Here is a 24494-nt window from a genome sequence, read left to right as displayed (position 1 = left end):
CGTTTTCTTTCCTTCCTCCTCGTCAACACGCGAACACCACGCTGTCCTCCGTCGGTCCTCCGTCGCGGTATATCGCGCGCGAATAGCGCGGCTTATCGAGAATAGGCCATGCCCTCACTTTGAATATCACCGGCGCGCACGGCTGTAGGGGGCCGACGACGCTGGAGAGAGAGAGAGAGATAGACAGACGCGGATGGACGGGGACGGATAGATGGATGGGTAGACGGACGGATAGATGGAGTGCTCTCTCTCTCTCTCTTTCTCACTCGATTCGATTCAATTCGTTTAATTGCGTTACGAGCAACGCCGCGCGTCCTCAAACTTCACTTCCTCCCGGGCTTTCCGCCGCGCGCTCACTCTCGCTCCGCGGGGGTCAGGAACAGCGACTGTCGCTCACCGCTTCCCGTAGATTGATGCGAGTTCGACCGGCGCAGGACTAGCCGGCTGAATACTAGCTGACCTCATTCCGTGAATCACCAATTTTATAATAGTAACTTGCCGCCGCCTTTGAGCCCATGCTCTCGCTCGCTCCCTTTCTCTCCCTCTCCGCTCTCGGTTATTTTATTCACTCCGCGCGTGGGTTGTCCAGCGAGACGATCGACCGCTCGATCGCCTCTCACCCCGGCGGTTTTCCTCGTCCTCGGGAAGGACGAGGGAATAATGTACGCGGACCGGGTGGGCGGGCGGACGACGCACACACGCGAGGATATTTCACTCCGGGTGATTTGCGCGATTAGATCCGCTCGCGGTCGACGGAGTTTCAGATATATGTACGCGCGCCGCGATTAGGCCAAAGTTCAGGCCGCGTTGGAGAAAAACGAAGAAGCGAGAGGCCGCGATGAGCGCGCCGCGATAAGCGCCGGCGGGATCGCGCGTTGTCCCTTATCGCTCGTTACTTTGCGACGCGCGATAAAATCATCGATCATCGTGATCATCGCGGAATAGGCGGAGGCCGACCGGAGGAAACGACCGTTACCAATCCGCTTTATGATTGACATATCGGCAGACACCGCCGCGACAGGGATGACGGAGAGATGAGAATTGCACAGCTGACGATTCCGCTGGAGATTCCTCTTGGCGCTCTCGGCGAGAGTCCGCTTCGTCGTCGTCTCTCTCTCTCTCTCTCTCTCTCTCTCTCCGCCGCCGCGTCGTCGAAACCGCGCGTAGCCTCGATTAGGTGCACGCGGAAGCGTGGCTGGTAAAGCGTAATTATTTCCCCACCCCCTCTCCCTCCTCCTCCTTCTGCACCTGAGTTTCCTCTTTTTTTTCTTTCCCAGCGGTCCCCCTTTTTCTTCTCTCTTCTCTAATCGACGTTCGACGGCTGAACGCGCGGGCGTTATATAAATTCGAGATTATTTCGGTCCGGAATTGTATTTGGCGACGCGCCAAGCGGCAGGGGTTGGACTAACTGCACTAATAACGCGGCACGACACGCACACCGGCTGTGTGTGTTGCATAACAGGTAGCCGAAGCGGAGGGCGGTGTTTGTGTGGCTACGACTACGCCGATTACGATGATGACGACGCTAACGACGAGGAGGAGGTGGACGACGTCGAAGCGCGCCGAAGCGGGCCGCGCACGTTGGTCGGCTCGGTGTAATGATCGCACGGCTCGTTATTATGTAAATTGCATTAACAGCAGCAGCAGCACGCCCTATTTCGTTGCTGCCGCCGCGCCGTAAGTGAGGTCTCCATCGCGTAGAGTAGCGAGGGACGAAGACAGGATCTTCTATTTCGCGTGTGTGTGTGAGAGATAGAAAGAGAGCGTTCTACCCTCGCTTGCCTCTTCTCGTTCACCCCGGCTGGCCATGAGGGAAAGAATCCGGGATCGATGAATTCGTCCGGACATTTCGCACGGAAGAAACAGTTCCGTCGGTGTGACTGAATCTTCCGTTTCGCCGTCGGGGACGGGAGAATCCGCAGGACGATCCTGCAGGAGGCTCCCACTCGGCCGATTCTCGCGTAGAAAGTTGCTTGTGCAGTGAAAAATCTCGTGTTAAAAATCTCGCGTCACCTTAACACGGGGAATGCGTGAAGAATGACACAAATATGTGTGTGGAAAAGTATAGAAATATAATGTGAAATTAATGCATTGAAAAAAATTGCCACACTCGAGTAAATATTTGCCAAGGAGTGTTGGAGCAATTTATTTCACTTGGATTAAGTAAATATTACTTGAATGCAGCACTTTTTCTCTCTCAGTGTGCTACATTCAAGTGATATTTACTTAATCCAAATAAAAATAAACTACTCGGATACTTCTTGGTAAATATTTACTTGGACGTAACAATTTGTTCCTTCAGTGCGCATTCAACGTGTTGACAAAGTGAATGTGTTAATTTAACATTATATTTATGTGCTTCTCAACACATCCCCCGTGTTAAAGTAACACGAAATTCCAGTGGGTCGTTTCTAACACCAAATTTCTTACTATGTGGGATCTAATTGGGATCTTCGGTCCGATTTTCCGAAATAATTACGGGCGCCGGTCGGGAAATCTCTTAAGCAGCTTCTGGTTAGAAGTGCAATGTTTCAAGTACACGATTCTAAGTGGAAAACATAAAAAGGTCCTACCTGGTCACCCCCAAGGTTTCTTCAAGGATTCTTCTGCATTCCATTTTACACTGCGATTGAAGAAAATATACGAAATAAAAGATACGGCATATTTCACGTTTTTACACTTTACAAGTACAGTCAGTCATAAAAAGAAGTCGTGACACTTTTTTTCTCGATGAGTTTCGCAACGCATGTCACATCGAACATGAAAACATTTTCATCTCCCGAAAACCACTAAAAAACAAATTCTTCTGTCGGACATGCGATGCGTTCCGAAACTGATAAAAAAAGAAGTATTGCGAGAACTTTCTATCCACGACTGCACATATAAATTCGAAATTAATAACAAGAGAATTCGTTTTCTAGTTATTTCCTGGAGATACATTTTCTCATTGAATCAGAGACACGTTGCGGAACTCATCGAAGAAAAAGAAGAGTTGCAACCGGTCCGCGACTGTGAACATGTGAAAGGCTAAAAACTGTGTAACATTGAACAGTTTCAACTTAGGGAACGGTACAGTCGGCGGGCAATAATTGCGACCATTTTTCCCCGATGAGTTTCGCAACGCGTAATCGTATCCAATGGAAGTAAATATATTTCTCGAAAATTACTGAAAAACGAATTCACCCATTAGACACGTGAACTCGTGAAACTCGTCCGACCAATAATGTTGCAACTATTTATTTACCGACTTCGCACGCGGCAAAAAGACTTCGTCTCGTGTTTGGGGTAAGAATGGGATTCCCAATTGGTGCACAGCAGTGGGATAACCTGTTTTGAGGCAACTTTCTAGTATTTATTCGAACTTCAGGATCTAAGCTGTATCGGGGAAAATCTGGAAAAATTTCTACACGTGTTGCGCTCTCGGTCGCCTCGACCGAGTTTTAACTGAATGTTTCGCAGCAGGAACGCGCGTTTTTCAGTAACAGCGGCAACAGAGATATCGTTTCCTGTCACCAGGTTTTCATCACTTGCCACCGAAGTCTTCATCTGGTTTCTATTCGGTCGGAGGTTTTTTTCCGCGCGCGAAAGCGCGCCGATACGTCATCGTTGGACGTGGGGAACGCGTCGAGGAATGCATAATTCGTCCGAGCGACGATGTATGTTGCGGCGAATAAATTCAGAACGCGTGCGTGCGTACGTGCGTGCGTGCACGCGTTCGCTTCCCGAGCGGGAAGATGCAGAACGAAGCGGACGTGCGCATTCCGCGCACTTCGCGCGATCGATCTGTTTCTCGTTCTCCTCGGGGGCTAGCTTGTTTTCGCGCGTTCGCATATAAATGCCGAGTGTGTATTCTCAAGGCCGGTGTGTACAAGCAACGCCGAGTTTGCTAGCAACGTTGTTGTTACCATCGAGTTATCATGAAGTAAAGTCTCCTTTTTTCGACAACGAGTTTCGGTAACAGCGTTATGTGTCGTTAATTGTCGTCGTTAGTGACGACAGCGCGATCACGATAACGTGATTATATTTCTCGGCCATCGGTGACGAATGTAATCGTTACTTCGTACATGTAGATTCCGTTTACATAAGGTGAGAAATGGATTATTATTTTTAGAAAGTAACTTCCCGAACAACCCGCTCGAAGAATAATAATCATTTGCTGACACGGCAAATTTTATGCCGTCGCAGCGAGCTATCAGTTACTATCAGCCAATTATGTGGACAGCGAAACGACTCGTTCGGAGTACCAATTGCCATTCGCTGGATTATTTTACCGCGAGAATAAGTTAGCAAAACACACTGTTTCGTTCTAACAGCGTTATTAACGTGTCCTAAGGGCCAATTCACTCTACAGAATATCATTTATTCTGGCAGTAAAGAACTGTTTCTGCTCGAATTACGAATAATTCGTTGATTTGGTCAAGCGAACTAAATTTTATCGTCGCAACGAATATGCAGCAGCGACGATGTGCTCTCGCTACAATAGCAACATTTTTTCCCCTCCTTGTGGATGTTTCGCGTGTAAAAGTTGCTTCCTTTAGCGTCCGGTACGAATAACGTTGGTCACACAACGTTAGTCACACAAAGCAAACTACATTTACAAAATTGCTCAAATTTCACCGGGGACAGCAAAATGCGACTTTTTCCCCCAGCCAGAACAGCGTTTTCTCATAAGCGTTTAATCCTGTGTGGAATATTGAATTACAAAAAAAAAAAAAAGGGAAAAAATCCGTACACGACTCGGTTCCAGACTTGTCGGCCGACACAATTGTCCGGCGGGGTTCGCGCCGCTGTCATCGAAAATAAAAGGCTTGTGAAAGGTACGAGAGGTGGATGTGTCGGGAGGAGGGGTGGCGAACGAAACAATAAATATGAAAGAACTAGCGGGGTGAAGGGGGACGGGTGTGTCGGCGCGTGTTCTCTACACGCGTAACGTGGATAATACGCGCGATGTAACGAGAGGGAGAGTTCGAGAACGAATCGAGATGTCGTACACGAAGTGTACGTGAATGAGCGAAGCGTGATGTGACAGAATACCGGTACACACACACACACACGCACACACGCACGCAATGCGCGCACAAGGAGATGACACGAGCACACACCGGCAAAACGACAGCGGCAATGACGATGATCACGGCGATGATCAGTGCGCTAACTCTCGTGTTGTGCTCGACGACGACGACGATGACGACGACGGTGATGATGATAATGATAGCCGCGCGTCATTCCGACTTGATATGCTCCGCGCTCCGAACGTTGGAAATGATAAGAGAAGACGGAGGCGTCATTGAGAATGACGATTGTGTCTTGCGATTATGCGCTAATTCTGTTTTCTTTTCCTTTTTTTTTTTGTGACGAAAGTGCTGTGGTGTACGTTGTATGGTATACATCTTTCGGGCGCACGGGTGGACGGACGGTGACATCCGCGTGACAGAGAGAGAGAGAGAGAGAGAGAGAGATAGAAAGAAAGATAGAGAGAGAGAGAAAGAGTGAACAGAAAACAGAGTTACAGACAACTTACGGGTATAGGTCATTTGGCCCTGGTAGTAAGAAGGAAGGTACACGTGTTGCGCGTGCGGAGGCTGCCCGTACACATTCATGGCTGCGGTGCCGATTTCATCACCACCTACATCGAGTACGCCGTCGTGGTAAGGTCATGGTTTCGATCAGAAACGCTAGTTTTCGCACCATATACACTGTGTCTAAGTTTCGCTATCACTGGGTTGTTTAATTGTGCAAGAATGGCAAGAAGTACGACGGCAGCTGGGTACACAATACACCGGGGTGTATTCGATTAGCGAGCGAGAGAGATGCTTTATCTTACGTTAGCTTGCTCCCGGTTACTCCCGGCAGGCGCAAAACCGCACGCACGCAGGACGAGAGCCGCCTATCTCCGGCGTCTATAAGCGCGTAATACACGACGCAAGCTTCTACCGCTTTTCTGTCGCGCGAGATCAACCCGACGGATAATGCCCGCGTTAGAAGTGGACGTATCTCGGTGTCCCTATTGTGGGGAATAAATGCTGCCGTGCTTGTAAATAGCGACCTGAACCTTCAGGATCCGCGAACGGTCGCGCGAGAACCCCCAAGTGTACTCTCGAAATTTCTCGGAGGGGAACCTCTCACTCGAAACAAGAAGAGCGGCGGTATTTTCACGTGGAAGCGACAGTGAAAATCTCGCTGCTCGAAGTCGCAACGGTGAAGCGAGCGAGAGCGGATTCTGACTCCGTAATGTGTGAATTCGTTTTCCCCGCGACGGTGGAATACGTTAGATTTTTCGCTCCTCAGTTTCGAGTGAAAATATCCACCCGACGATTCGGAGCGGAGAATTTATTCCATACGAGCGGTTACCCGGGAGTCCGAGCGACACGGTGCGTCACTCTCTGCTTCACGAATGAGATTTCACCCCGAGAAATTTGGAGAGTGCTCGATCAATTTCTTGGAATGGAATCTCGCTCGAAGTGAATGGAAAGTGACGGTATTTTTCCTGGGGGTGAAAATACCGTTGCTCGAGATCGCGAAAGTGAACGTTTCGCACAAGTTTGGGGCGGATTCCGGCTCCAGACGTGTGAACGTTTCAATCGATCAAAGGGGATTCGGTTCCCGTGGAATACGTCAGATTCGATCTTCAGTTTCGAGTGGAAGATCACACACCCAGTCACTTCGCTTTTCGAATGGGACTTCGCTCCAAGAAATTCAGAGAATACCTCCGCCGCGAGTCTCTCGGGATCTCGATTCGTCTCGCGGGTGAACCTGCGACACCGAATTCCGCGAGCTCCTGTCGAATATTGACCAAAAATCTCTCGAATTTACGCGATCATTTTTTTTCTACCATTCACCGTTGCGTATCTGCAAATCGTGCGCCGGCTGATCGCGCGTTTCGTCCGAGTGAGACCCGAGTACGAGACAACAACCCAGTGAGTATCGGCTAAAGTGCATGCTCTTGCGAAATGAAGGTAAACATAAGACGCAACAGTCAAGCAAATAATAATTCCATCGATAGCATATCCGATCCGGCCGTTCGTCGATCTCTCGGACCTCTCGAACTAAAAGAAGGCCTGGAGAAGGGGAAGGCCCCTAATCGATAGCACACGCCGGTATACACACTTTCTTCCCCGACTGAGAAATTTCTCGCTCTAACCGTCCCCGCTACGTCACGCGTTCTGCTCCATATATATTACACATATATCGCCTGTGTGATCATGTAGGATCGGAAGAGGACACGATTATACTTCCTATCGGAAACTCTACAACGTTCTTCGGTTTCCACATGCTGGCGTTGATGGCCGGTATCGTCATGCGCATCATCGGTACGCGGGCATGCACGTGGTGAGGAGGAGAAGGGGGGGGGGGGAGCTGCATCGCTCTCAGAGAGCCTATCGCTGCTAATCGAGTATCTCTACATAATCCTCGACGATGCACCGTGTCGCTCGTTACGTCCTACTTTGTCATCAATCTTATGCCCCTCGCGATTTTCACTTCTATGCACAACGAGAGACTCGCATTACAGCCCGTCCTGCTTACAATATTAATTCTTGGCGTATACTTCTAGTTCGTCTCTCTACCGAAAGAGAGAGGGGGAAGAGGAGGGGGGGGGGGGNGGGGGGGGGGGAGAAAGAGAAAAAGAGACTCATCGCACTGGTATCTAGCCTACTTCGATTACGCTGCGTGCGTTGCGATAATACTGGCTATGGTAATAATGGCGCACAAGAAGTAACATTGTTTCATACTCGACGGGGTAGAGTTCCTTCTTGGAAGGAAGAGGGAGGGGGGAAAAAAAGAAAGAAGAGAGATCGAGACTATAAATAAAAGGATTAATTGATTAGAACAGTATCGTCTAACTGCGCCGTTCGTCAGCTGAAGCGAAAGCCCTACTGCTCCTGTGTATTACGCTACTCTGTTATCGGCTCTCGATCTCTCGCAAGGTACTGGTACTCCTACGCCGCTTCAACGTAAAGGACCTATCACGCAAGGCGACTACGTAATTATGCTAAGCGACAGAAGCTGTCCGATATTCACGAAAAACGCGGCGATATCGGAGACTACGGCAGCGATGTCGCCCGATTCAGTCTCTCTCTCTCTCTCTCTCTCTCTCTCTCTCTCTTGCCGGCGTCCTTCCGATATCATCCGAGTCTTCGTCAATAAATCGCGCAGCGGACAGGCAATAGAAAGCAGCGATAGAAAAGAAGGTAACAGGTGCGCCAGCGTGGTCGAATACGAGTGTACTCACCCCCTTCGTCCTCGCTGTCGCTCATGAAGGTCTCCTGCATGGACTCGGGCGCTTGCACACGGTACTTCTCCTCGATGGTGACGGTGTGAGTGGTCGTGATGATGGTCTCGGTGACGACCTTCAGTGTCTCGATGACGCTGATGTAGCCGAGCTTTTGCGCGATGTCCAGAGCAGTCTGCCCGTTCTGTGGAACACACAACGTTTTGTTTGTATCGTGCGACGTCGATCCCATCGGCAGATCCCGATGTGAGATTCTCGCAGGTCAAGTCGGTGTGTCGCGGAACTCCAGAGAAAAAAAAATCCAGATAACATTCTTCGTGCCCAGACAGACATTCAGGAATAGCGTTTTGGTGTTCTTTCTGAATTGCCGGTTGAAAGGAACGAACGTGCGTTTAGTACACGATCAAACGTGTACCTTCCCACAAGTAGTATTAATATTAATCACGTGAATATTCGAAATGGAATGGACCGGCAAGGATGTTCGAGAGGCAACGTAATGATGCGCCTAATTCGGAATTCCTGATATCACTGTGCCTGCGAAGTAGGACAACCTAATCAACTATATATGCAAACAGGATTGTTTGCCTTTTTAATTAGATTAATGGTATTTTACACGCACAGTGAACGAAGAATTCTACGAACATTCTTCTCCATTTTGAATATACGAATCTCTGCCCACGATATTTTTCACATACATTCATAGAATATCCGATTCGAATATTCCGGTATCGAGGACATTCGTACATTAAGAATATTCATGTAACATCCTGGGAAATCACTCACGTTGGTCACAGCGTTCGGCTTGGCTTTGCTCTCCAAAAGCAGATTGATGACCAGGGTGTGTCCTTGCTGCGCGGCCTGGTGAAGAGGAGTGTAGCCGGCATTGGTGCTGCTGTCGACCTCTGCGCCGGATCTCAGGAGGAACCGCACCATGGCTGCTTGGCCGAAGTGCGACGCCACGTGCAACGGCGTGTACCCAGCCTGGAAGAGGACACGCGTGCATTTCTGCGATGCTCGACTTCGCTCGCTTTGCGTATTGTTCCGTTCTGCTCAGAATCTCCCACGGAGAAACCCCGATGATGCCTTCCGGTTAGGGTATTTATTCCGGGCGCATCGTGTCAACGTATTTTTGTACCGTGACTGGCTTGCTTTTGAGAAGATTCGGCGACCCGGTCGCACTAAGTACGATAGTAAGTACATGTATGCGTTCACTGTGTATATTGTATGTACGATGTTGGCGTTCCACAACCCTTTCAGGGCCTATTCAAAAATGTCTCTCCCATCTAAGCCCCGGCTCACAATAGGTGTTTTAAGCCTTAAGAAATGGCCAATCACAGTCGATTATTCTCACATTCGGCTGTGATTAGTCACTTCCTAAGGCTTAGGGCTTTAAGCATCTATTGTAGATGCTGGGACTAACGTTCGTTTCCGCCATCCTTTCAACACCTATGTTGTTCATATCGTCGTCAAAGTTGTCCAAGAAACGCAGTCTGGGCCTTCCCCTCCCTCGATATCCTTGACTGATTCAAGGGAGTTTCTCTTGTTAAGTCATTCACCTTCATCCCCGTTTACACGTCCTACCCACCTTAGACGATTTTTTTCGACGGTCTTAACTGTATCAAAGTATCTCCAGACGCACAGCTTCAAATTGTAGTCTCTTCTCCATAGTCCGTTATCGTTTACTGCTCCTACTAGATTTTTCTCAATACTTTCCTCTCAAAGCAATTTAACGCTGTTTCATCCCTTTTCGTGAGAATACCGATCTAATCGCCATTATTATTACATTTGACGGGACTAAGTTGCCGATTCTTCTAAGAAACAAGCCCAACAGTCACAATACGAAAATATGCAGCCACGATGCGCCGGAGTCGAAGTACCCCGGCCGGAAGTGGAGAAAGCATTATTGGATTATTCTCTGTACTGTTTTGCGCATCTCCTGGTCGATGGCGACGATGGATCGGGACGAACGGCAGTCGCGTAACTACGTCGCGTAGGTGGACGAGCATTTCATGTTATCAATAGTCACAGAGCAACAAACAATTTTACTCGCTAGGATTATGTCGGCAGCGATAATTCAATTATGCACAGGACGCTAACGTCGTAAACGAAGACAGGGCGTCGTTGACATCGCTGCGTTCACGACGCATTCCTGACTATCCGCGCGATTGCACGTACGAGTCTCTCTCTCACGGGAAAGTTACCGAATTACACGTCGCGTGTTACCTTGGTCTTAGCGTCGATCTGAGCACCATTCTTCACGAGAATGGAGGCGACGTTCACCTTGTCTTCTTGTGCGCATAGATGCAAAGGCGTAAGGCCATTCTGCAAAGATAATACACACATACACGTCGATAACTTGAACACGTAAACAGATTTAATTAAACGTATAGGTCTTTGTGACAGCACGAGCATTGCGATAAAAGTAAAATAAAACTGTTACCGAGGATCGTATCGTGTTCTTCTCCCTCACCCACCTTTGCTTTGTGATTCGTGTCCGCCTTATGCTCGATAAGAAGAGTTGACATATCAGTGTGGCCTTCTTGTGCACTCAAATGTAACGGTGTGAAACCAGCCTTTGATTCCGCATTGGCTTTTGCTCCGTACTCCAACAAAGTAGTTGCGATGTCCATCTAAATCACAGGTGAGAAATAGCAGTTTAGTTCCTGTTTTTTTTTTTCTTTCCTTTTCTCTTTCACTTCAGTCACCACTCGTGTTCACTCGTCAATAATCGAAGTCGGCCGGATCTGTGTACCTGATTCTTGCGTGCGGCAATATGCAACGGTGTGTGTCCGTTTTTAGCCATGGCATGAGGCGAGGCTCCTTTATCGAGTAAAAGTAGAGCCACGTTCTGATGATCGTAATGGGACGCTACGTGAAGAGGCGTCACCCCGTTCTGCGTTCGAGAAGCAGGAAGAAACGTTTACGGTAAACTCCCTCCGATAATTCACTCTTACGTCTCCCAAATAATTCTAACGATATTTCTAATACCTCACTCACTTTACACACCTATTGCAAATTCATTCCAACAGTCCTCTAATAATTCGCTTAACACATCTTGCAGGAGAACTTTAACGATCCTCTAACAATGCATCTTACGCGTTGCAGAATAATTCTAAAAGGTTCCCTAATAACTCACTTTATACCTTGCGAAATAACAGTAACCATTCTCTAATAATTCACTCGTACGTCTTGCAAAAGAGTTCTAGCAATTTTCTAACAATTCATTTAACGTCTTGTAAAGTAACGAACAATTCTCTGATAATTCACCTTGCATTTTGCGGGAACAAAACTCAGAGGAAGGAAGGGTACTTACCTTTCCTTGAGCGTCAACGGGCGCGTTCTTCTGCAACAAAAGTCGCGCTACGTTCATGTTGCCGTACTTGGCCGCCAAATGCAAGGGGGTGAATCCTTTCTTGGTCGTAGCGGTAAGCGACGCGCTGTTCTCTAATAATACGGATGCGACCTGCGTGTACGTTGGGGAAGAACGCATGATTAAATCGCACGTATGTCGCAGTGTCAGATGTTGACGCGTTATTGCAACCCCCTCACCTCCTCCTGGCCCTCTTTAGCAGCGATATGAAGCGGAGTATATAAATCCTTCGTTGTAGCATCTACCCCCGCGCCGTGTTGCAGCAGAAGCATCACGATGTCGACGTTGCCCAAGCGGGAAGCGACGTGAAGCGGCGTCTGTTCCTCCTGCGGGCGATTCGATTTCTTCGATTAAATCGACGCCGTTTAAACAGCAAACGCCTGTCGGAGTATCGAGTTGTCGCGAGTGATCGCTCGAATGAAAAACACGATACTCACTCTCGCTCGAGCGTCGACTTGGGCGCCGTTCCTAAGAAGTATTCTAATAATATCAGTTTGGTTCGCTCTGGCAGCTAGGTGTAATGGCGTTTCGCCTCTCACTGTCGGTATGTCGGGGCTGGCTTCGTGTTGCAGCAAGTATATCACGATATTCATGCACCCCATGAAACTCGCCACGTGCAGCGGGGTTAATCCAGACTGCGAAGAGAAACGAGAACACGCACGTAACACGTAAGACTCTTCGCGATGATCGTCGTGGGACGTTTCAACGTGAGAGAGAAGAGAATACTTGATTTGGCTCCCGAGTTACTCCCAGTTTCAAGTCATTCCTCATTCTGAAGAAGCGAACTTGAAATGTTGACGAAACATGTCGGGGAAACAAGCGCGGGTTAACCCGAGAGCCAAATTAAATGAGATTGAGAGAGAAGGAAATTCGACAGGTTCACACCTCAGTCGTAGCTTCGATGCTAGCTTTGTGCTTCAGGAGGAGCTCCACCACCTTTATTCGATTCTTCTTACACGCGATATGAAGCGGGGTGAATCCGTTGAGGGCCCGCGCGTTGGGATCGGCGTTCCTGTCCAGGAGCAGTTTGGCCACCCGCACGTGGCCGCAGTGCGCAGCTACGTGCAATGCGGTCAGGTAGTCCACCGTCACCTCGTCGACGGGAGCGCGGTGGTACAACAAGATCCTCGCGGCGTCGACGTGATCCCCTTGAGAAGCCATGTGCAACGGCGCAAGACCATTCTGTCAACGGAAACCGAGCGCGGTGAGCGACGACGATCTCGGCGCGAGAGACCGGCTCTGTTTGACCGCGCTCTTTACCTTCGTTTTCGAGCCGATCGGCGCCCCTTTCTCGATCAGTATGTCCACTACCTCGTGATGCCCGGATCTGGCCGCGCAGTGCAACGGAGTCAGGCCGTCTCTCGTTTTCGCCTCGATGTTCGCACCCTTGCTCATCAGGAGATTCACCATCTTGATCTTGCCCCATTTCGCCGCCACGTGCATCGGTGTGATATTGTGCTGCAGTTACGTGCGTGTATATATATATATTATATGTATATCACGCTATTATTATACAATAACATAACATACAATATTCATGATATTCTTCAATGCAAACGCAGTAACTATTGAATATTTATAATACATACGTTATTAAACATCGAGTATCTCCCGGGTATAAAAATAGGAGAACGATTTATGTAACAGAAGTTATATCGAGATACGTTACTTCATGAATATTACAGGACTTCTTCGTCTTCTCATTTGGCTGTCGATAAAACATTCTTCGAAAACCAGAGCCACTATTTCATCCCGTTATATCCGCATTTAGGACGCATTAATTTGGGATCCCTCTTAAAATACTTGGGATCATTACCGAAATATTCGATACCTCAGTATCGGAATTTTTAGCATTCCGATATTGCAGATATCAGACTCACGAGAAAGAAAATCGTTATGATCGCAAGCGTGACGCTAAGCGTAACAATAAACGGAGATTCAAGGAAACGTAAATCTCGGCGAACGTCGGAGGCTCCGCGGAAATCTCAAGTCGCGTTTCCGCGCCTTGAAAAGTCACCCACCTTCGCCGCGAAATTCACATCCGCGCCTCTGTCGTAAAGCAGGGAGGCGATTCGGTCGTTGCCATAATGCGCCGCAATGTGAAGCGGCGTGAAGCCGCTCTTCGACGTTACATCGGGATTATGGTCGTTCTGTAACGAAGGCAAGCGAGAAATTGGTGGAATTGCGGTTACGCCAGCGGAGCTAATTCTCTCTTATTATTGTTAGTGCCCCGCGATCTCTCTCGACCGGCCGGTCTAAAATACGCGGACGGTCGCGCTTCGCGACGACTCACTTGCAAAAGTAGAGCGGCCGCTTTGCAGTCGTCTTTCTTCGCGGCGATGTGTAGAGCGGGCAGTCGAACTTTACCGCGAGTGTCGTTTTCTAGCAGAACGGCTACCACCTTGTCGTGACCCTGTTGCATAGCCACCGCCAACGGAGTAAAACCGTCCTGCACAAAGGAGAAACATGAGCGCCGCCGCCGCCGCGCAAAACTGGTATGCCGAACGTTGGATTTAATTAACGTGAATAGCAGATCGTCGGATTAATAACCAAAAGTGTTAGGTCGGACGACAAAAAACGTCGATATATCTGCGCGGAGAGAAAAGATCGGTTGAATTGACGCGACAATGGACGAACCAAACGTGCTCTGATTGAAGGGAACGGAACTTATTATTATTATTATTATTGAATAAATAACAATAAAGTATATCATATTGGATCAGCAGCGAGATATGTACTCAAACGGCGGGGCGACAGCTCATTATTGATTTTATGTCCAAGCCTAACGTAGATGAACGAAACAATGTTATTGTAGAGCGGTAATATGTTTAACAACAGCAACACGAAAAGATCAAAAGTGTCTTCGCCGAGCGTGCCGATAAGGGAAACGAGTTTAGTTGTTTCACAGCAATATATGTCGAAAAGTACGAAAAGATTCAGTGGTTAGGTAGAATTTGGAGAGAAACAGAATGACGGAACAATGTCAGCACAAACCTCGGTGGCCAATGTCTGATTCGCACCCTTGCTGAGGAGATACTTGACCACGGAGTCGTGATTTTCCTGGGCAGCCATGTACAGCGGCGTGAATCCATTTTGCGATTGTGCATTCACGGAGGCTCCTCGTTGCACCAACAATTGTACAACCTCCTCTTGTCCAGCTGAAAGAGAGGCAGAGACATCGGTGTCAGGTGAATTTTTTATCATGAGGCAGAGAGAGAGAGAGAGAAGGGGGGGGATACAGAGACAGAGACGTTCCCGAGAGACGAAATTTACGACGATGAGAGACTTAAGCAAGAGACCCGCTCGAGTCTTATGAAATAAATGTTTGTTTAAAATCGCTCCCGTCCTTGTCCCCTATACATTTAATGAGCAACGTGCTGGCACACACACGCCCGCACACGAGAGTGGACACGGATGAGAAGAGAGTCGACGGGAGAACGTCGAGTCAAACCACTCACCAAGAGAAGCTATGTGCAATGCTGTGTTTCCCTTTTTAGTAGCGGCGTCTACGATCGCGCCGCGATTTAGGAGCTCCCTCACGATCTCCAAGTGGCCGTCTTTAGCTGCCAAGTGCAAAGCGTTTAAGCCATTCTGCAAGACACATGTACGCACTCTTTACATGTAGCCAATATTTCTATGAAGAATAGATAATGCCACTGAACGTGACTTGGATTTCATCTTTTTCTCGGTGCGTGTTATTATGCTATAACTGGTGTCACGAATTTTCACTTTCTGTAAGCTAAATGTTAGAAATTAATATTTTTGTCATAAATATTAATTAATAAAATGGCTGTTTAGAAATTAATAATTAATATTTGGAAATTAACCTTTCAAAGCCCGGTGTACATAATAATAATAATAATAATGTACACTAACTTTGGGCCCTCTCCAAATTTTGTCTATTGGTGAAGTAATGATTCGATAAAATATTATCAATCTATTCTAAATGAGACTGGATTATCCGTTTTAACTCGTGAAATACTGTTTTCCCAACTGAAGATATTTGCGTGTGTAAAGTCGTCGACGCTAGAATTTACGTCAAATCATTCGTGGAAAAACGTAAAAGTATATTGTATTTATGAAAATTTCACTCGATGTTCTCCAACAATTATAAATTACAAACAAGCGAAAAATAAATATTTTTTTGAAGTAAAACAATTTTAATATTTTCTCATTTTTATATCTAAACGTCCGATGTACATAATCATGCACATTCGTATGGAAAATCGTACTTCTCGGCGGTCAATTTTATTCGAACAACAAAATTTGCATCGGGAATATCCTTCAAAATGATCTTATAAATCAATATTTTACTTCAACAGGATCGATATTTAAGCCTTAAAGAGTTGATGCTAGAAAAATTAATGAAACAATTCATAACTTAGAGGAAAGAAACCAAGAGAACGGGGGACAGGTCGGCGACTCACAGCGTTAGAAGCGTTGATATCCACTCCGGACTCTAAGTACTCCAGGACCTTCTCGAGTTGTCCAGCGCGAGCCGCCCGCAGGAACGCGGTGCTGGGGTCGCTCTGAAACACAACAACAAAAACAAATTCGTTTCGTTATTTAACTGAAGAGAACGAAGCATCCGGGTAAAACCGGGAGGGAATTCAGCGAGTTTACAATATTCAATGAAAGCATCCTTTCGGAGAGAGAGAGAGAGAGAGGGAGAGAGAGCAGATATTTTCCCATTTGCTTACTCCTGACACGCATCACGCGTGATTACACACACCCATGCACAAACGTTTTACAAATTGTTTTACAAACGTTCGTTTCGTGCAACACATCGTCCGCCCATGTGCCCGCCCGTCCCACCTCCTCCTCCCATCGGTCGTGTTCGATGTAATCGAAACCAATTCCGGAAAATGGAGGTGGAGCTCCGTTTATTCCGACCGGCTCGGATCGCATCGCCGATGAGTAATTAACCGCGGACTTAGAGCGTGAGGCGCCGCGCGGTCTGCAACGACAGCACATATAGAGGTGACAGAAGTCCAACTCTCTCTCTCTCTCTCTCGTTCTCACGGCTCGTCAGGCACCCACACCCTCGGAGTTCGACCCCTCCTCTCTTTCTCTCTCTCTTTCTCTCCTCCTTTCTCGACCCCGCGTTCGATCCTTCGCTCGGGACCACCGAGTGGATACACCCGAGCGCGGACGTCCTGCGCGACCCGCAACTGGTTCTACGAGTGCCCGGAACCGCCCGATGACCCTCCTTGACCACGACTGACTTCCCTCGCCGGTCCCAAACGATCGTCATCTAAAACGCCATTCCGAACTTTCGTTCATATTTCACATTCGATCGGTGCCGACGCGAAAGTTGTAACGTTATTATCATTTCTTCCTTTTTTTTTATTTTTAAGCGTCCGCATCTAAGTGGGAGAATTCGTTGTCTGGCTAATTCCCAGAAGATGAATTTTCCCGTCGGTGACTCATCGATCGAAAATGCGTCGCGATCTTTCTGCGATCCACTGGCTATCTACTTTCGTGATCACGCATCTCTCGAATTAATGCTGTTGGTAAATTAATGGCATTGAATTAATACACTGGTATTTGCGACCATAATTGCGCGGGTAAAATAATTCTAAATAAAGGGGAGAGCAAGGCCATTAAGCATAAGAGACGGATTGTTTAGTGCTATCGATGAAAAAAATCTTTCTTCACATTATCTCTATTTATTCATTTGAGAAGACAATATTAAAGTTATATTATAGTCTAAGACTACATGACCATGTATATAGATATATGATTTTAATACAGTTTCTTTGTATGAATAAAACGTTAAATATAACATAAAATATTTTTTTGGTTAATGACAGTAAAAAATACATACTCTGGCCTTTAATGGTCTTACCCTTCCCCTCGCCTCCGTTTCTTATAGATTTGACATAAGACAAAAAGCTTTATAACTATCATTTTTTCGAAATAATTACTCAGTAATTATTCAACAATTAATCAGAAAAATCATTTCTCCAATAAATGTGTCTTGGAATCTTGGCGGTAACAATCTCATGCGCGCATCAGTCCTACAGTTTCGTTAGAATAACAGGTAACGCGATTGATGACGTAGAAAAAGACCACAATATCAGCGAGATTAAGCATTTTTCCTTTTCCTCTCAATGCATCGTAGTGGACTCTCTCTTTCTCCATTCGCGCACCTTGGTTGTGCCGTACATACGCACGCAACTGGGAGACGTAACGTAAGCGAAGCTATAGCGTGGCTCGGCCGTCGTGGGTGGTTTTGCCGAGAGACGTAACGTTTTATCGTCATGCGCTCGAAGCACGAGCTCTGACGATAAATCGATAGTCAGCAGGCTCCACGGCGCTCTTGCTACGCCTGTGGAGGTAGTAGCACGCGGCGTTTTTCAGCATCTTCTTCGTCGACATAACTCGCACGTGTATGATTCACCGTCTTAACGCTGACCGCCAATCGTGCGCGAGTTGATCCTTATTAGACTTTGAAAACCACGCATTTCGTCACGGTACACAGAGAAAAATATTATTGCACCGCGAAAAAAGGCGATTACTCGACTCATTTCTTCTTCTTTTAAGTAATAAACAAAGAGTATTTTCTTGATAGCGTTATTAAAATATACTCACATCACAGAGATTAGAAAAATTCATCATCATTTGCCCAAGGGAAGAATTTGTTGTTTTTTTTTCTCAAGAATATTATAAAGCTCTATCGAAGAAAAGTTTAATTCCGCTAATTGAAATAAGTAAGCCGAAGTTTTAGCTTTGGCGTTTTAATTTCATGTTCTTGAGTGAAGTACTAAACTTACTAGGATAGAGAATATACATATTTTGAATAAATATTATGCTCATGATGAACTCGGATAATATATTTGCGGATGTACATAAGCTTATGAAATATTAAAACAAGTAATATTTTATTCGATAAAAACAAGTAATATTTACTTGAACGCAATATTTTTCTTTGTGTATACGCAGTAATATATCTTGACCTGAAATTTTGCAATTCTTGCGACATGTAGGAGTCAATAAACGATAAAATCTGGAAGCAGAAATTATACTTCCTGCCGAGAACCACACACTGGAAGAACAAGGTGTTACATTTAAGTAAATATATGCCAAGGAGCTATTGGAGTAACTATTTTACTCGGATCAAGTAAATATTGCTTAAACGTAGCACTTTCCTCCTTTCAGTGTGCAGCATACTAATAATATTTGCTCAATTCAAGTAAAATAATTAACTGCAATACTCCTTAGCAAATATTTACTTGCGGATGTAGCACTTCTTTCCTTCGATGTATCGTAAGCTTAAGTCAGGCCTGCAGCTAATTTGTACTTTTCCATGGATTTTGCCGACTGCTATCTCCATTCCTCTCGTTTCATGGCGTTCTAAGTTTCTCTTTAAGACGAGTTATTTATTATATGCTTCTGGGAATAATTTTCTCAAGCGCAAAGGAGAGAGAGAGAGAGAGAGAGAGAGAGAGAGAGAGAGAGAGAGAGAGAGAGAGATAGAAAGAGAACGCGTCTCTCGGTGTCGAGTTGCGTCCGTTTCATCAGCAGGATCCCGTTTCGCTTATCCCGCGAGCGATTTATTCGCGGGATACCGTTGATACGATCAGCCGGAAATCAGAGACGCGAACGGGAACAACGGAACTTCGCCGCATCGTCATCGTACTTGATCAACTCTCTCACTCTTTCTGTCTCTTTTCCTATTAACGACTCGTTTGCGCATAGCGCAGCGCATTCCGCATGACCGGGACGAAGGAGCGGTCGGACGAGCGATTCCCGATCGTATTCGCAACTTTGCGTCGCGAAGATACAAAGCAGCGCGCGGACTCGATTCGCCAGGCTCGATCGCGACGTGTCGCATCGACCGCCGAGGTCGGCGTCGCCGTGACATTTTTCTGAACGGTCAACACACACACACACACACATAGGCGTGATATCGCATAAATAAACCTCGCGGCTGCGTGCGTCGTCCTCGGATTGTGTATTGCGAAACGTACACGTTATGCACGCGTACTTCGATACACGGGAGAAGAGAAAACGCTTCCGAGGGATAAATCGCGCGACACAATACTCGCTCGCATGTATTTTGCAAAATTTCCCGACAGCAAACCGTCTGGCGGAATGGGGAAAATGGGGCACACGAGTGAGCGGGAACAGTCTTTTTCTTTGTCTTTTTCCCTTCGAGTTTCACGCGGTTCGATCTCCCGTTGAATCGCTCTATAAATAAGGCTGTTCCAAGGGAGGGAGAAAGTCCGAGTCGGGGAGCAACTTCGTCACTTTGCAGTAATTAAAAGAAAAGGAGAAACGTTGAAAGCGTTATACTGTTATGATCCACTTTTCTCGGTGACGACTCGGTACAATTAACGGCGCTCATTTCTGTCCCTTTTTTCGGTAGCGACGGTGACGGTAATGCAATTATATGTCGGGGTAACACGCTAATGAGTTACTTACCGAAACGAGTAACGGAAATGGAATCATCGATTACTTCAATGAACCAACTGAAAAGTTTTAATCACCGACGAGCTGTACGATAAATAAATGCAATCCGCGATGTGTACGTATTCGCTACCTCGCTTCGTTAACTCCATATCGGCTAGATTTAATTTGTTTCACGCAGTCGGTCGCACGTTTTATGCGCCAATTAACGAGATGATGCTGCCATATTATAGCGCCGGTGGACCGTCGTAGCAACGTGTTGAAAAACTCAAGGTCTATTCGGGCGGACTTACACAGTCGCATAACGCAGAAGGAATTCGATTAATCATGCGTCTAATATGGAAGACATCCTTTTTCCGCACGGATCACGATCAGTTGATTACCTCACGCATATGCGACATGCGATAATGCAAGTTTGTCCGGATAGGCTTCAACCTGTCCGATTCTGAAAAAAATCATACATACCAAACGCACCTCGTGGAGTTACACGAAGAAAGACCGATGACAGATCGAATGCGACTATATTCGTGACGGGTACGTCGCGAAACTATCGACAGCTGATTCAGAAAATGTTTATATCGAACGTTCCATTAAAATATCTCAGAAATGGAAACCACACGCTGAGGGAAAAAATAGAAAAATCGGAGGGAAAAATCATTTGCCGGCGCGGCGAATTTTACGCTGTTGCAGCGAAATCTCTCTTACTACGTGGATAGCAAAACGATTAAGAGTACCAATTGCCACTCGCAAGTCACTATTCCGATGAAATTACAAATCACTTTGCCGTAAGAACCAAGCTGTTGGTAGAAGAAAACATTGGTTCGTTCGAACAGCGAATTAACGTGTCCCAAGGACGAATTCACCGAGCCGAATTTTTCTATTCCGGTATAATAGAACTGCTTCGACCGACTGCTCCCCCCTCCCCTTCCTCTCCCCACGTACTTGCCGAATAAATATTTCTCACATTCAAATATCCTCCTCTCAGTGCACAATCGATAGATACGGCGGTATTTCTCTCTATTACGTTTCCGCCGTCACCGTCGCGGAATTGTCGCTACCAGCGATACTTATGATAAGTACACATCGCGCGAGTAACGCTAATTGCATCGTCGCCTGCTTATAAGGGGAAACCTATGATTACATGTGTATCACGGCGCGATGTGTATGCGGGACGGGTGCGCGCGAGAGACGACTGTCTGTACACAATGGGGGGAACACGATTGTATTTTGATCCGCTTGTTAGCGCGTATACGGGCGAGAGAGGTTGACGACGAATGTGCGCGCGCGAACACGACGATTGCGTATGCGGGAGAGATGAACCGTGCTTCTCGGCGAGAGAGTATATCCCGGCATGCTTTAAATAATTCAGTAGACCGTTAGTTCCTCGCGCGAAGACGGCCCCTTCCGTGTCCGCTTCCCTCGTTGCCGCTCTTCCGCAATCTTTCTCCTCCTTCCCCCTTCCTCTCTCTCTCTCTCTCTCTCAATTTCCTCCGAGATGTAGAAGAAATCGCGATGGAGATAGGCGACGGAGAAAAGGGGGCGTTGTGTAGCCGCCGACATGTAGATTGAGGGAAAATTGCAGTCATCTTCCGACCTCAACCGTATCTTCTTCTGGTTTTAACCCGAAATAGCAGTAGCGATACTGCATGTAAGATGTGATTACCAGATGTGAACTTAGCAGAGGAAGATGCTTCTCCTGATTGTAATTCTTTCACCTGTGCGATTATAGTTACAGACACCGGAGATTTTATTCTCAATGCGCAATGTGAATAAATGCGATATCAATTTGAACGCTCGTCGTTTTCCGGCAATGCCGACGAGTCGGGGGGTATCGAGAGCGCGACGCAGGTATGGGGTTCACCTGTCAAAAATAGTGAGAAAGGTGAGCTTCATTCTTGAAAAAGTGAAGAAAATAGTGAGTTGGCTTAAAAAAAAAAAAAAGTCAACTCTATCTAAGTAGGGTCTGTTTTTTATCGCCGCACTAGTGCAGATTTTAGGAACTTAAAGAGAAATGGATATATGAAAACGGCTAAAAACTAATTAAATCACAGATCTTCGCTTTATGAACATTATGTCGTCGGAATCATTGTTACGTTTTATTTCCTTTATTGTCTTGACTTAAAAAAGCAAGTTAACGAACATGATTTCTCGTGATCGAATTCTTTTTGTAAGGGCCGAAAACGAATGAGAAAATAAGTGAGGAAAGTGGGCTACTTTCTTAAAAGTGAGAAAAAGCGTAGGAAAAGTGAGAAAAGTAAGTCGCTCTTGTGCTAGTCGAGTCACATGAGGATATTTAAGCATCGATCGTGCGGTTATTTAAAAAAAGACGACGTTCCTCTCGATCGAAAAATTCCCGGGAGTCACGTTTGCACTTTCTACAGGCCATGTGTAGGCAAGCGTGAGAAAGGGTGGTTTCCATTTGTAGCGCGCGTAACGCGAATCGACACACTTTTCCTTAAGAGGAAAATACAACGCTAAGTGGAAACCCGCGTTCGCGTAAAGACGCGTGCAGGCTCGACTCCCAGAAATCGAAAGCGGTCAGGTTAAAACGTCTCTCGCGTGTCTCTCGGGACACACCGGTGTCCCAGCATGTCTCGAAGAGGTATTCATCGATCAAGATTCAATGAATGCGTGCACGTAATTACATGGCGTGAACCTGTTCAAGAGCGAATTCACCGAAAGAAATTTATCACAAGGGAAACGATTTAATTTCAAAGTGACATAAACGTCACATCTGGTAATTGTGTGGCAAGATTTCCTTTCATGTAGCGAAATGTTTCATCATATTAATTATTAGTTCGTTATATTTCGTCGACAATGTTCGGATTAAAGGAGAAAGATTTAACCTTTTCAAACGTACACACGTGTATCTCTGAGAAGAGGCTAACGGTCGTAATTATAAAAATATAAGAACCCGTAATTATAAAAATCCAAAGCTTCTATAATCGCATTCATCAATCTTATCTCGTTAACGGCCGATGTTTCCCCCTACATCGCTTTATCAGAGAAATCGACCAATTACTTCGTCGACGATAATTAAAATAACACAACCAAGTCCCGAAAGTGCCTGCGTGAAGGGGAACCGGCGGAAACTGAAACCAATTTCGGCGTCTCGCCTTTCATTCGCGCCGTGCAAAAAACTAATGGAAAAAACAATTCCATCGGTGTAATTGAATTCTCCGTCTTTCTCGGAAAGAACGGGGACGAAAGACGGAGAACTCGGCTTCCGTCGAAACAACTCGAGGATGTAGGAGGTTCCTACTCACTCGATTACCCTCAGTTACCCTCAGCCGAGTTTTAACACAGCTGAACGTTCGCGGACGGATGTTTTCAGCCGCGGTAACAGAGACACATGCCGCTTCTCGCCGTCGGGTTTTCATTTCTTCGTCACCGAGTTTTCATCCGATCCCTATTCAGGAACTGAGTTTTTCTCCGGGCGCACGGGAAAAAACAAAACAATTCCATTAGCGTTAACCGAATCTCCCGTTTTGCCTGGGAAGAGAACAGACGGGGGAACTCGATCGTAGGAAACGTAAAGATTCCTGCGGGAGGTCTCTCTATTTGATCACAATCGTTCGTCTCATTCGAGTCTCGACACGGCCGAGTGTACTCTGCCGCGATATAATGAAATTACAATTTCCTGTCGCCGAACAGAGCTTCTCTCCCCCGAGTAAATAATAATAAATAATGACTCGCTTCACGGGCAATTACCCGCGCGGGCTTCACCGACGACGTCGCCGGCTTTCTCGAGAGCGCTTTTCTCCGCCCGGTGCCGCAGAACCCGTTGCAGCGGACGGACTACACGCGAATGTACTCGCTTCGCTCTCGCTGTCTGGGCAGGGACGCTTTAAGGGCTTCCGGGGCCCCTTAGGGAGCGTGAAAGGAGTCGCTAAACATAGAACGCGAACCGCTGAAGAGAGAACTGGCCGAGAGAGAGAGAGAGAGAGAGACCTCGCTATCGACTTCGCGGCGACGAGGCGATTTATATAACGCCCCCGAGACCCCTTATTCTTAACGTTTTAAAAAAAGCCCGCACTGCAACGAAGAACACGGCGCGAATTATTTATAGTCACCGCCACGTCTTGAAAACCGTCGTCGTCGTGGGGAAAAACCCGGGGAAAAACACCGAAACACCGCTAGCGTCGTCGGGACGAGGAGGACGGAGGACGTTGACGTGTTTTCCGACGCGCGAGCGGAACGAACGCGGGACAACAAACGTGCGTTGGAACGCGCGGTGCCGCGGCTGAAACCGGCTGAAACGAGCAAAGGCGGGGAATAATTTAACGGACAACGCGACCTGGGTCGTTAACCGTGCCGACGGCGCGCGGTTTGTGACATCCGCGCGCGCACGCACGGCAGGAATTCGCGCTCGAGCGGCTAACGTTGCATTTCGCCGGCTCGCGTTTCGCCGACGATTGCGAGGAGCTCCGCGCTGCACTGTCGGGGATGCCTTCCGGCGGGACGGAAGTGGCCGGAGGGTAC

General features: G+C 47.0%; 1 protein-coding gene across 22 annotated transcripts in view; it reads right to left on the bottom strand.

The window, feature by feature from the left end:
* The window catches only part of LOC106743577 (ankyrin-3-like), a 116212-nt gene that overhangs the window by 59422 nt on the left and 32296 nt on the right, over positions 1-24494 (bottom strand). For 21 of the 22 annotated variants that reach the window (XR_001374377.1, XM_014617569.1, XM_014617565.1 and 18 more), the window contains exons 3-18: positions 16028-16129; positions 15059-15191; positions 14595-14758; positions 13894-14049; positions 13622-13750; positions 12861-13058; positions 12486-12782; positions 12038-12235; positions 11780-11926; positions 11544-11693; positions 10983-11123; positions 10705-10860; positions 10454-10552; positions 9014-9211; positions 8231-8414; positions 5522-5626 (exon numbers count right to left, since the gene is read on the bottom strand). Coding sequence is in view for 21 of the 22 variants with exons in the window: in XM_014617569.1 (XP_014473055.1) it covers positions 5522-5626; positions 8231-8414; positions 9014-9211; positions 10454-10552; positions 10705-10860; positions 10983-11123; positions 11544-11693; positions 11780-11926; positions 12038-12235; positions 12486-12782; positions 12861-13058; positions 13622-13750; positions 13894-14049; positions 14595-14758; positions 15059-15191; positions 16028-16129 (2557 nt within the window). In the remaining variant the exon portion in view is untranslated. The remainder of the gene's footprint in view (positions 1-5521; positions 5627-8230; positions 8415-9013; positions 9212-10453; positions 10553-10704; positions 10861-10982; positions 11124-11543; positions 11694-11779; positions 11927-12037; positions 12236-12485; positions 12783-12860; positions 13059-13621; positions 13751-13893; positions 14050-14594; positions 14759-15058; positions 15192-16027; positions 16130-24494) is intronic. The other variant, XM_014617554.1, reaches the window with a different exon arrangement.

This window comes from Dinoponera quadriceps, unplaced genomic scaffold (assembly GCF_001313825.1).
Source record: "Dinoponera quadriceps isolate SergipeBrazil2010 unplaced genomic scaffold, ASM131382v1 scaffold1146, whole genome shotgun sequence".
Classification (NCBI taxonomy): Eukaryota; Metazoa; Arthropoda; class Insecta; order Hymenoptera; family Formicidae; genus Dinoponera; species Dinoponera quadriceps.
This window is presented reverse-complemented; position numbering and strand designations above follow the sequence as displayed.